Source organism: Camelina sativa, chromosome 8 (genome assembly GCF_000633955.1).
Source record: "Camelina sativa cultivar DH55 chromosome 8, Cs, whole genome shotgun sequence".
Classification (NCBI taxonomy): domain Eukaryota; kingdom Viridiplantae; phylum Streptophyta; class Magnoliopsida; order Brassicales; family Brassicaceae; genus Camelina; species Camelina sativa.
Window position 1 is genome coordinate 22836224 of NC_025692.1, and position 13771 is coordinate 22849994.

At 40.6% G+C, this 13771-nt stretch overlaps 2 protein-coding genes across 2 annotated transcripts in view; one reads left to right on the forward strand and one right to left on the reverse strand.

The window, feature by feature from the left end:
- The window catches only part of LOC104707987 (protein ROOT PRIMORDIUM DEFECTIVE 1-like), an 8895-nt gene extending 8440 nt beyond the window's left edge, over positions 1 to 455 (reverse strand). The window contains exons 1-2 of the mRNA XM_019228878.1: positions 344 to 455; positions 5 to 257 (exon numbers count right to left, since the gene is read on the reverse strand). Of these exons, the coding sequence (XP_019084423.1) occupies positions 5 to 240 (236 nt within the window). The 5' untranslated portion in view covers positions 241 to 257; positions 344 to 455. The remainder of the gene's footprint in view (positions 1 to 4; positions 258 to 343) is intronic.
- LOC104707989 lies at positions 569 to 7373 on the forward strand. The gene is made up of 16 exons (XM_010424460.2): positions 569 to 872; positions 959 to 1032; positions 1125 to 1205; positions 1301 to 1385; positions 1502 to 1599; positions 1712 to 1799; positions 1897 to 2251; positions 2355 to 2607; positions 2819 to 3673; positions 5670 to 5772; positions 5869 to 5955; positions 6033 to 6107; positions 6197 to 6271; positions 6380 to 6460; positions 6533 to 6871; positions 7057 to 7373. Exons 1-16 carry the CDS (start codon positions 612 to 614, stop codon positions 7102 to 7104), a joined length of 2958 nt encoding a protein of 985 aa, XP_010422762.2. The 5' UTR covers positions 569 to 611; the 3' UTR covers positions 7105 to 7373.

Here is a 13771-nt window from a genome sequence, read left to right on the forward strand (position 1 = left end):
TTTCCTTCTCTTCACAGCAGCTCTCACAGGCTCAACAACAACACGGGTCTTCCTAGGTGCAGTCCAAAACCCATATTTGTTCCCCAATATCAAACCTTCCCCCATAAACTGAGACCTCGCAGCTCGAATTGTGGATATGGGCAAACGGGATTTGACAGAAAGATTAGGTTTTTCATTGAATGGAGAGTTGCAAGAGACAAACAAAGGTTTATGTGCAGAAAGCAGGAGCTTTGGCTCCATTTGTGAAACTCAAAAGCCTGTAAAAATTAAGAAATGTTGAAACTTTCAAGTCTTCTACGAGGAACAGCAAAATATAAGAAATTCGAATTGAGAAAAGACTAACCTTATCGCTTTGGTTCAATCTAGAAACAGGTGAATCTGCTTCTGGTCGCGAAGATTTGGATTTGGGGTTTAACGATAAAATCATAAAACCCTCTTTTGCCGGAGTGATGCATCATCTCTCTGATATCTTCTTATAGGTCTTGAACGTAATATTTTACCAGAAGCAGGGGTAAATCTGGAATTAGACTATACTCAAAAACAAGTCTACTTGGACTCAGAACGTTGTCGTTTCAGTCTCTGTTTCTTCTTCACTGGTGAGAAGAATCTCGATGGCGAGGAAGCGACGTTCGTCGGCGGCGGAGAGTTTGACGAAACGGCGGAAGGACGGAGAAGAGTCACTGTCACAAGTCGAAGAACCGGATTCAGATAGGAGGCTCATCGCCATATTCGTGATCTTCTTCATCCTGATTCCCGCGGTTTCGATTGTCGTGTACAAAGTCAAATTCGCTGATCGAGTCATACAAACGGAAACATCGATACGTCACAGAGGAATCGTTAAAACTAATATTAGTTTCCAAGAAATCCTCACTGTGAGTCGCATAGTTTCATTAAATGTTGGAATCTGTTAAAGAAAAGCTGAAACCTTTACGATGAAAATGTTCATAATTTGTTTCAGGAACACTCTAAGGCCTCAGAGAATTCAACAACTAGGCACTATGATTATCCAGTGTTAGCTTACATTACTCCATGGTAATTTTCATTGAAACTGGTTTTAGATTTGAGACTGTTGTGTTGCAGCACGGATTGGAATTATATATGCTAAAAAAATAAACGCTGTGCAGGAACTCTAAAGGCTATGATATGGCAAAGATGTTTAACTCAAAGTTTACACATTTATCACCAGTGTGGTACGACCTGAAGAGGTATAACCGTTTACATCATCGGTTAATGAGTTGTAAGTGCTTTCATTTTCTCTTCAGATGATGGTAGTGATATTGTCGGTTTCTGTTTCTAGTAGTCAAGGATCTGGATTGGTTTTGGAAGGGAGACATAATGCTGATAAGGGATGGATCCAAGAGCTTCGATCAAGGGGAAACGCGCTGGTAGTTTAATCAATACACACCTGTTGTCTTTCCTTCTTAGTTATGGCCAGAGATCTATACACGGAAAATGCTGATGCTTAATTTGTTTTTCCTTCTTTTGATTGTCTGAATTGTAGATATTACCAAGAGTTGTTCTAGAAGCAATTCCTAGTGGGATGCTTAAGAAAAAGAAACTAAGGGAGAAAGCTATCAATCTTATTGTCACAGAGTGCAAGTAAGGCTCTGACAAAAGTCTAAAGTTCATGTTCTGAATAGGATGACAGTCTTTGCATAGATCTTGTTAATTTGAACACTCCATTGTCATCAATGTTTGCCTTGAATTCTAGGGAAATGGAATATGATGGTATCGTGTTAGAGTCTTGGTCAAGGTGGGCAGCTTATGGCGTTTTGCATGACCCGGATATGCGGAAATTGGTATGCCCTGTAATCTCCTTCAGACAGCTTTCGATTTTTGGTTTCGCATAATACATAGTGTCATCATCTGCAGCAAATTTTTTAATAAATCCTCTAGGCACTGCAATTCTTAAAACAACTTGGAGACGCCCTTCACTCAACGAACTCTCCAAGAAATAACCAGCAACATATGCAGTTCATGTATGTGGTTGGTCCGCCTCGTTCAGAGAAGCTGCAAATGTACGATTTTGGGCCAGAAGATCTTCAGTTCTTAAAAGACTCGGTTGATGGGTTCTCTCTTATGACCTATGATTTCTCAAATCCACAGAATCCTGGCCCCAATGCTCCTGTCAAGTGGATAGATTTAACCCTCAAGCTCCTACTTGGTTCATCAAACAATATAGACTCAACCCTAGCCAGAAAGGTTCTTCTTGGTATCAACTTTTACGGCAACGATTTTGTAATCTCTGGAGGTATGTATACAAAATAAACCATCCAAGTTTAATTAAGCAGCTTGTTCTCTTCCCGCCTTCCTTTCAAAACGTAACTGAATAAACTGTATTCTATTGAGCAAAGATTCAGGAGGCGGAGGAGCAATCACCGGAAGGGATTACCTCACATTACTCCAGAAGCATAAGCCAAGTTTGCACTGGGATAAAGAGAGCGGTGAGCATTTTTTCATGTATAGAGATGATAAGAACGTCAAGCATGCTGTTTTCTATCCTACATTGATGTCAATCCTTCTACGGCTTGAGAATGCTCGTCTCTGGGGTATCGGCATTTCAATCTGGGAAATCGGACAAGGTTTAGATTATTTCTTTGATCTATTGTAAGTTCCTTACGTTACATCATGTTCTGTTTTCTTAATGTCTTACTTTTATCTTCTTCCCTTACTTAAATCAAATGCTGAGGAACCTTTTGTAGTTAGCTATATTACTTTTGTTCTGGATAAAGGGCGTTTTAGTAAATATTCAGAGGCTTCTACTGAAGCATCTTTAATTTTCTGTGGCCACACATTTGACTTACAATTTGGGACTAAGTAAGTCACTACGCTCTCCTCTCACACCAAAACATGATCAAGAGGTATCTCATCCGAATATGCCACGTGTCAAGCTAGCCGTGGCTAGGATTGATTACACAGTCCACGTCAGCTTACTAGAAACAGCTCAATGCCTTGTCTTGACACTTTCTTCCACTTCCTCCTCTTCAAAGTTTGATGATACGGAGAGGGCAATTCTTGGTATAGAAGGAGAGATAAAGAGAGAGAGAGACATGGAGGCTCTGAAAACCGCTACCTTTACCCCTATGTCGGTTTTATCCGAGAAAAGATCAGAACCCCGAAAGCCCTTCACGCTCCCTAACCTCTTTCCTCAGAAATCACCGAGACCAATCTCCCAAGAAAACTTCTTGAGGAGATTCAATGGTGGATTGGCTCTTCTGACCTCTGTTCTAACCAGTGCAACAGCTCCTGCTAAATCCCTGACGTACGAGGAAGCTCTGCAACAATCTACGACCACTTCTTCATCTTTTGATTCGGATGGTCTGATTGAAGGGATATCCAATTTCGTCACAGACAATCCTCTGGTTATTGCCGGTGGAGTTGCTGCATTGGCTGTTCCGTTTGTTCTGTCTCAGGTTTTGAACAAAAAGCCTAAAGCTTGGGGAGTTGAGTCTGCTAAGAATGCTTATACCAAGTTGGGTACTGATGATAATGCTCAGTTGCTTGACATAAGAGCCACTGCTGATCTCAGACAAGTGGGCAGTCCTAACATTAAGGGTTTGGGTAAAAAAGCGGTTTCTACTGTTTATAACGGAGACGACAAGCCTGGTTTCTTGAAGAAGCTTTCTTTGAAGTTTAAAGATCCTGAGAACACCACACTGTACATTCTGGACAAGTAAGGCTCTTTGAATATTAAACAGTAGTTACATTGATTAGTTTTTTAATATTGTCTGATCACTGAATTATAGTCTCAGGCTCTTAGTCCTTCATGCTATTTGAACCTGTATTTGTTTGCTTTCTGGAAGAATACTCAAACGTAGAGTTGTGATAATCATAACTGTTATTGTATATCTGATACAATGTTGCAGTTGGAGAGAAATTGAAAAGCATTTTAAATTTCACACATTGTTGGTAATGCCGTCTAACTCTTTGAATGGAAAGCCAGGTTTGATGGAAACTCTNTTTTGTAATCTCTGGAGGTATGTATACAAAATAAACCATCCAAGTTTAATTAAGCAGCTTGTTCTCTTCCCGCCTTCCTTTCAAAACGTAACTGAATAAACTGTATTCTATTGAGCAAAGATTCAGGAGGCGGAGGAGCAATCACCGGAAGGGATTACCTCACATTACTCCAGAAGCATAAGCCAAGTTTGCACTGGGATAAAGAGAGCGGTGAGCATTTTTTCATGTATAGAGATGATAAGAACGTCAAGCATGCTGTTTTCTATCCTACATTGATGTCAATCCTTCTACGGCTTGAGAATGCTCGTCTCTGGGGTATCGGCATTTCAATCTGGGAAATCGGACAAGGTTTAGATTATTTCTTTGATCTATTGTAAGTTCCTTACGTTACATCATGTTCTGTTTTCTTAATGTCTTACTTTTATCTTCTTCCCTTACTTAAATCAAATGCTGAGGAACCTTTTGTAGTTAGCTATATTACTTTTGTTCTGGATAAAGGGCGTTTTAGTAAATATTCAGAGGCTTCTACTGAAGCATCTTTAATTTTCTGTGGCCACACATTTGACTTACAATTTGGGACTAAGTAAGTCACTACGCTCTCCTCTCACACCAAAACATGATCAAGAGGTATCTCATCCGAATATGACACGTGTCAAGCTAGCCGTGGCTAGGATTGATTACACAGTCCACGTCAGCTTACTAGAAACAGCTCAATGCCTTGTCTTGACACTTTCTTCCACTTCCTCCTCTTCAAAGTTTGATGATACGGAGAGGGCAATTCTTGGTATAGAAGGAGAGATAAAGAGAGAGAGAGACATGGAGGCTCTGAAAACCGCTACCTTTACCCCTATGTCGGTTTTATCCGAGAAAAGATCAGAACCCCGAAAGCCCTTCACGCTCCCTAACCTCTTTCCTCAGAAATCACCGAGACCAATCTCCCAAGAAAACTTCTTGAGGAGATTCAATGGTGGATTGGCTCTTCTGACCTCTGTTCTAACCAGTGCAACAGCTCCTGCTAAATCCCTGACGTACGAGGAAGCTCTGCAACAATCTACGACCACTTCTTCATCTTTTGATTCGGATGGTCTGATTGAAGGGATATCCAATTTCGTCACAGACAATCCTCTGGTTATTGCCGGTGGAGTTGCTGCATTGGCTGTTCCGTTTGTTCTGTCTCAGGTTTTGAACAAAAAGCCTAAAGCTTGGGGAGTTGAGTCTGCTAAGAATGCTTATACCAAGTTGGGTACTGATGATAATGCTCAGTTGCTTGACATAAGAGCCACTGCTGATCTCAGACAAGTGGGCAGTCCTAACATTAAGGGTTTGGGTAAAAAAGCGGTTTCTACTGTTTATAACGGAGACGACAAGCCTGGTTTCTTGAAGAAGCTTTCTTTGAAGTTTAAAGATCCTGAGAACACCACACTGTACATTCTGGACAAGTAAGGCTCTTTGAATATTAAACAGTAGTTACATTGATTAGTTTTTTAATATTGTCTGATCACTGAATTATAGTCTCAGGCTCTTAGTCCTTCATGCTATTTGAACCTGTATTTGTTTGCTTTCTGGAAGAATACTCAAACGTAGAGTTGTGATAATCATAACTGTTATTGTATATCTGATACAATGTTGCAGTTGGAGAGAAATTGAAAAGCATTTTAAATTTCACACATTGTTGGTAATGCCGTCTAACTCTTTGAATGGAAAGCCAGGTTTGATGGAAACTCTGAGCTTGTTGCGGAACTAGTGGCTCTTAATGGATTCAAAACTGCTTACGCGATTAAAGATGGTGCAGAAGGACCTAGAGGCTGGGTGGTGTGTGTCCATCTTCCTCTTATCCCACATTTTTTCCTTCGACAAATCCTTTCGATTCGACTTATTCACATTTGTCATTATTTTTCTGGTTTGCAGAATAGCGGCTTGCCTTGGATTGAGCCAAAGAAGACTCTCAGTCTTGATTTGAGCAGTTTAACGGATAGCATCAGCGGTGTATTTGGTGTGAGTATCCAATTTTACGTATATTTAATATAAGTTTCTGCAACAAGCATCGGAAAGTGATTTAGCATAATTTACAGGAGAGTTCTGATGGTGTGTCTGTCGCTGTTGGAGTAGCTGCTGCTGCTGGATTAAGTGTTTTTGCATTTACAGAGGTCTTTTTTTCTGTGTTATCCTTCTTTCTCCATCTTCTTGTCTCCAAAAGGTTCCGGAACTAATCTTATCTCTATCATCATCCTTACAGATTGAAACCATACTCCAACTACTAGGTTCAGCTGCACTAGTTCAGCTTGCGGGCAAGAAACTTTTATTTGCTGAGGCAAGTTCTTCCCATCTTTTTCTTTTATCAAGGTTACTGCTGATTCAGTTTGAGTGTATTTATCGCAGTTGGTGATGTCTTGATGGTTCTTTTCTATATCCTCTACAGGACCGAAAGCAAACTCTAAAACAGGTGGATGAGTTCTTGAACACAAAGGTTGCCCCAAAAGAACTTGTTGATGAGTTAAAGGTAACTAATTTAGATACATATCTCCATTAGTAATGAAACCCGTTTTGTAAATAATACAACATTGATAAACAGGAAATAGGAAAGGCTCTTCTTCCTCCATCAACAAGCAGCAAAGCTCTTCCTGCACCAGCAGCAGTAGCAGCAGAAGCAGCTACAGCTACAGCTACAACCACCACTGTCGATAAACCAGTACCTGAACCAGTAGCAGAAGCAGCTACAGCCACCACCGTAGATAAACCAGTAGCAGAAGCAGCTGCAGCCACCACCGTAGATAAACCAGTACCTGAGCCAGAGCCAGAGCCAAAGCCAGCGCCAGCGGTTGAAGCCGCAGCTGCACAAGTAATAACAGAACCAACTGAAACAGAAGCCAAACCAAAACCTCATTCAAGACCTCTCTCTCCATATGCATCGGTAATGTTTCTACCTCTCATAACGAGGCTCTATTTGGTGGAAAAAGGAAGAAACTTTTAAGCGGTTAATTGTTATTATTAGGATCTCTCTTGATCCTTGAACAAGTAGCTTTATGCTCTACTAGTTCTTAAATGGGTTTCTGTTATAGTTTATTAAATCTGATGTCTTTTTTCACTCTTTTGCAGTACCCTGACCTGAAGCCTCCATCTTCTCCGATGCCATCGCAGCCCTGAAAAAAAACATCAAAATAAGCAGTCTCTCTTTTTTACTTATTCTGGTTTTACCTCCTGCAAACAGAAGAACAAAATTGGTCGAATCTTGTAACTTGTTCTTTTTTTCTCATTTTAACTTTTCTCCGGAACTTAGATGCTGCCTTGTGTCGAATCTGAGATAAGTGGACTTTGTTTTTTTCTTTCCCTTTATACCGCCATTGAGTGTAAGTTCATATAAGTGTCGGTCATCGCATGAGTTACAATTAATATATTAAGGGGCCTTCAATCAATCAAAAGCTTCTGAGAGGATCCGAAGGTGTGGAAGGGGTTTTTGTCGAACGATATAAAAGTTCCTAGAGAAATTTGCAGATATCTTGTATGATATGTGTGGATCTGCTTTGTTGGAAAGATCTCATTTCTTCCTCTTAATTTTGGATTCCCTTTTAAACAAAAGGTTAGAAAGGCGTAATGAAAAGTTTGATATATCCTTAGCATAAACCACCTATTTTGTGGAATCGATGTCTTCTTTATAAAAAGTTCTATGCCTTAATCGGCATCCAAAAAGTGTTTGAACTGACTAACCCCGGTTCTTGTTTTTAATGTGTTTTTTTTTTCTTTCTTTTGTTGTCAACTTGTTTTCTTTGATGTTTAGATTATTAAAAAAAAAAAGTGGATGCCTAGCTAGCTAGTTGATCGAATGTCTATAGCCGACTAACTAAACAATTTAATAAAATGTAAGTCATCAGAATTTATGCATCTTCCGACGGATATTCATTGACAAGCCGCTAAACATATATATACTTTGTTATCTTTCTAGCACTAGCGTCTAGCAATCGTGGTATCATTCGTTTTTTGGATGTCGATTGACGATTGGACTAGCAACCATGATGACTTTTCCTCCACAAGTGTGTTCAGAACCAGTAAATAGGTCCTCGAAGAAGCATAAAACAATGGTCATACCATCTATAAAGATTTGAGTATTCAATTGCTTGGATTGGTTTTTGTTCAACCATATTGCATCAAAGGATATATAACCCTCGAGGACAAAAACATGTTTAACCGTATCTCCTTCCTATTGTTTGGTTGGATCCGTATCATCATATACAAAAGCAATATAATGTCCTCTATGAAAGCTAGAGCAGTAGCTCAAGATAAAACAGAGTAAAAGCGGCTCAATAATATTTTTTCATTCATAGATTTTAGAGATTACATTGTTTGTCTTTATATAGAAGGAGACATGATAACCTAATAATTACAAAGGTAGATCGATGACTGACAAGTGTCATCACTAGTTGCACAAGATAGATGAGGTAAGAGCAGAGAATCGGTTTCCTATTTGGATTGTAGCATGAGCTGTGTTTGATGTCACAACCGTACTTTGCAGAGCACATGGAGCATATCTCTCTTCCTCATTACCGTTGGAGACTAAGGCAAGGAAAAAAGCTGCAGTGGGCTTATCAAGGCCCAACTTTGTTTGTTGGACTGAGTTTTCAGTGATACTCCTTACATCCTCCCCTCAAAATTGGGGTGGGTGGAGAGACCACACCAAGTTTGTATCTGAGATCAGTAAAAACCTGCAGTGCCAAGGATTTGGTGAATATATCCGCCAGTTAATGAGTTGCAGGAATGTGATAGACGATCATAGACCCTTTTGCGACTTGCTCACGAACATAGTGGTAGTGAACCTTGAAATGTTTGGTCTTCTTGTGAAGTTTCGGGTTAGCAGACAGATATACTGCAGAGAGATTATCACAGTATAACTCGGGTGCATGTGTGAGTGGCATGCCAATATTGGCGAGCAAGTCTCTTAACCAGTTGATCTCAGCTGCAGTATCGGATAAACAGTGGTATTCTGCTTCAGTTGAGCTACGAGAGACAAATGTCTGACGTTTTGCAGACCAAAAGATGAGATTGTTCCCAAGGTAGGTGCAGAAACCACCCGTGGACCGACTAGTGGTTTGACAACCCGCATAGTCACTATCACTGTAAGCTCTTAATGTGAAATCTGCATTCTTTGAGAAGGAGACGCCATAATCAATATTACCTTTGATATATCGGATTATACGCTTGAGCAGAGTGAAGTCAGCAACAGTAGGTGCGTGCATACGTTGACAGACAAGATTTACGGCAAATTGAATATCTAGTCGTGTAAGAGTAAGGTACTGGAGCTTACCAGCCAGACTACGAAAATGAGTAGGTTGATCAAAGAGATCGTCCTATCCTTTGACCTTTTGAAGATTGAGAGGTAACGGTGAGGAAGCAGGAGCACAGTCTGACATGCAAACCAAGATTATAGCTTAATCGACCAAGGTCTTTCATACGGAAACATATTTATGTTCCTCTGCATATTTATGTTGATTCAGAAACATCCCTTCGGTGTGATAGTGTGCCTGCAAACCAAGAAAATAGCTTAATCGGCCAAGGTCTTTCATACGGAACCCGTCATTCATCGACTGCAGTAATGCACTAATCATCTGTGGATTGTTTCCAGTAAGAGCCATATCATCAACATAGAGCAATAGGATGATGATATCGTTGTTCTTGAGATATACAAACAGAGATGGATCCTTGAAGCTGCACTCGAAACCAAACTTCAAAAGAAAGGAGCTGAATTTATCAAACCATGCTCGTGGAGTTTGCTTCAGCCCATAGACAGCTTTATTCAACTTCCAAACATGCGATGGATAGTTACTGTCTTTGAAACCAGGAGGTTGTTGCATATACACTGTTTCATTCAAATCACCATGAAGGAAAGCACTTTTGACATCTAGCTGTTTGATTTCCCAATTGTAAGCCGTTGCAGCATGAAGAACCAGACGAACATTTGCAGTTCGAACCACTAGACTGTAAGTTTCAAGGAAGTCAACCCCTTCTTCCTGATCGTATCCTTTAGCAACAAGACGTGTCTTTAGTCTGTCTAAACTGCCATCAGCCTTAAGCTTTGGCGTAAAAACCCATCTGCAACTAAGAACATTCATATCTGGTTGATATGGAACCAGAGCAAACGTGTTTGTATCAACAAAGGACTCAACTTCATCACCCATAGCTGCTGTCCAACCAAGATGCTTTAGTGCAAAGGCCACTGTTTTTGGTGCGTTTTCAGTGGTATGTGTCACATGGAGTGCATACTTTGGATTGGGTTTATGAACTCCATCTTTGCCTCTTGTTACCATAACATGATCATTAACAATTGGTGCTTGGAGAGAAGGAAAGTCATCCTCTGCAAATAAAGGAGAATCCGGGGAATCCACAATATCATTGTCTGTGTTAGTATCACTTGAAACAGCTTCAGAGTTGTCAGGTTCTGCAGGTGATGGATCTAACACAGTAGTTAAGATTGGAATTGCAGGTGGTACAACAGAAGTAACTGCAGATATTGGAACTGATTCCTCGGATTGAGAAGCTGTTTCACCCAGAGGAGACTGTGAAGGTAAGAAACTCTTTTGCCAAGCTGACAACAAGGGTGTTGTTGCCAAAGGAAGAAGAGCAGAGTAGTCAGAACCAAAAGGATACTCATTCTCATCAAACAAAACATGACGACTGATGTAAACCCGACCTGTTGGAGGATATACACATCTATAGCCTTTGTATTTGTCGTTGTATCCTAGAAACACATACTTTAAGGACTTTGGATCAAACTTGTTGGTGCCATAAGCTCGAAGTGTTGGATAGCAAGTGGTACCAAATATTCGAAGATACGAGTAATCCGGTTTGGTTTGAAAGAGAACCTCATGTGGGCTTGCAGAAGCAGAGTGAACTGAGGTTGGAAGAAGATTGATGAGATGATTAGCAGTAAAGAAAGCCTCAACCCAGTAGCATTGCGGAACCTTGCTTTCGAACATCATACTGAGACCAAGTTCACATAGGTGCCTATGTTTTCTCTCAGCCAATCCGTTTTATTGGGGTGTGTGCGGACAAGAGATAAGTTGTTTGATACCATTGTTCGCAAGGTGTGTAACAAATTGATTGCTAGTGAATTCACCTCCTCCATCACACTAAAACATCTTGATTTTCTCATTAAACTGTGTTTCTACAAATCTTTGGAAAAGCAGGAATATTGAGTAGAAATCTGATTTATTCTTCAAAGGATAGAACCAACAGTAACGAGAGTAATTGTCAACAAAAATCACATAGTATCGAAACCCTTGATAAGAAGTGACAGGAGCAGGACTCCACAAATCACAATAAAGCCTCTCAAGAGGTCTACTAGCTACAAAAGTAGAAGAAGAAAACGGAAGTTGAGCACTCTTGCCAAGCTTGCACGACTCACAAAGCTTGTTGGTGCGTTTATTGACTGAGATTATCGCAGAAGAAGAAAGATGTTGAAGAATCTCTGCACTGGGATGTCCCAACCGTTTATACCAGACATCATCACTTGTGGCGAGCTGTCTTGCAGAGTAGTGAGCTTCAAATGCAGGATTGTTCAACACATAGTGATCCTTACTCCTGTTTCCTGTTGTGAGGAGCTGCTTGGTATGCTTGTCCTTTACACGCACACTATCAAAGTCAAACTTAATGGAACATGGATAGTCTGTACAAAGCTTAGAGACCGAAAGCAGAGATTTGGTCACATTAGGACAAACAAGACCATCTTTCAGAGGCAGAAATTTACCTGTTAAAGTTTGCAGTGGCACCGTACCAATGTGTGTGATTGGTAAAAACTCTCCATTTCCAACCATGACAGAATCATTTCCATGATAAGCCTGCGAGTTTTGCAGGTTTGAAGTAGAGTTCGTGATGTGTGATGTTGAGCCATTGTCAGGTAGCCATTCAGTACCATTGTGACAATCACCCTCAGTAACACGCATAACAGCTAAAGCAGTAGTTTGTTGTTGGACATAGTCTTCATTGAAACGATTGTAACAGTCATACGCATTGTGCCCATACTTTCCACAAATTTGACAGGTTGGTCTAGAGGAACATGTCGTCTTGCTCTGACTGTTCTGATCCGTTGCACCTCGACCGTGTTGTTGAAAACCACGTCCTCGCGTAGAGTAGTTGCCTCTACCTCTGTAACCTCCACCAGATCGTCCACCTCGATTGCCTGAGCCTCCTCTATCGAAGTAAGTTTTCTCAGCCTGAAACGCTAGATGAGATGTTATCGCTGAAGCAGAGGAATACGTCTTGAGTTTATCGTCAAAGGTTGTGACTTTGAAAACCACATCCTCATAGCAAGGACCTGGGACTGAATCCATCGAATGCTCAATAACCGTCGAAACAAATTCATATTCTTTTCCCAAGCCAGACAATAAGCCATGAATTTTTTCCAAGTCGGTCATAGGAAAACCAATAGAGTCGAGTTGATCAAAGATTTGCTTAAGTTCGCTAAGATACTCTTCCATGGTTCTTCCTAACTTAAGACATGCACGCAGACGGTTCTGAAGCTCAAACTTTCTAGTGGTTGAAACCCTATTGAACTTATTAGCGAGAGCAGTCCATACCTCTTGTGCAGATTGCATACCATAGACAACTCTCAAAGCTGGTTCAGACAGAGAACCAAAGATCCACGCCATGACAAGCTGGTCATTGTGAATCCACTTAGCAAACTCCGGATTTGGCTATGTGGTGACTCCAGCAGCGCCAGTAACAGAGCGAGTAGATTCCGGACGAGTGATTGAACCGTTGACATAACCGAGCAGCAGTTGCGGTGAGAGAAAGGACTCAAACTGAGTCTTCCATAGCAAATAGTTGGACTCTGTTAGCTTAAGAGTCACAACCTGAGAAATAGAGAGAGGAGCAGAAGAAAAAGACTCTGTTGTAGCCATTGCAGCGTACTACCAGAGCTCTTATACCATGAAAGCTAGAGCAGTAGCTCAAGATAAAATAGAGTAAAAGCGGCTCAATAATATTTCTTCATTCATAGATTTTAGAGATTACATTGTTTGTCTTTATATAGAAGGAGACATGATAACCTAATGATTACAAAGGTAGATTGATGACTGACAAGTGTCATCACTAGTTGCACAAGATAGGTGAGGTAAGAGCAGAGAATCGGTTCCCTGTTTGGACTGTAGCATGAGCTGTGTTTGATGTCACAACCGTACTTTGTAGAGCACATGGAGCATATCTCTCTTCCTCATTACCGTTGGAGACTAAGGCAAGGAAACAAACTGCAGTGGACTTATCAAGGCCCAACTTTGTTTGTTGGACTAAGTTTTCAGTGATACTCCTTACACTCTTGCGTCTATAAAACACAATCATAAATTCAAATGTATTATGTTTGTGATTGTTTTTTTCTCAACGTCTTTGTGTTAGCCCTGGCCATATTAACCGAACCCGAAACCCGAACCCGAACCCGAACCCGACCCGAACTAGGGGGTTTGGTTCGGGTTCGGGAAGTATGTAAAACCCAATCGGGTGAAATTTATCTAAGGTTCGGATACCCGATCGGGTTCGGGTATTACCCGAAACCCGAAGTAAAACCCGATTAACCCGAACATATATACATACATATCCGAACATATATACATATATTCTAAATCCCTAAATCCCTAATCTTTACTTTACTCTTTCTCTTTTATTGCAGAGTCTGTTCGATTTCCTATCTTAAAAAATAATATATATAATCAGTTTTAATCCCCAAATCGTCAAACTGGATACACTAAATCACGTTGTCGCATCTTCTCCTCCTTCTGAAACTTGACGGAGGAAATCAAAGGTTTGTTTTCTTTCTCTTCATCTTCAAAAT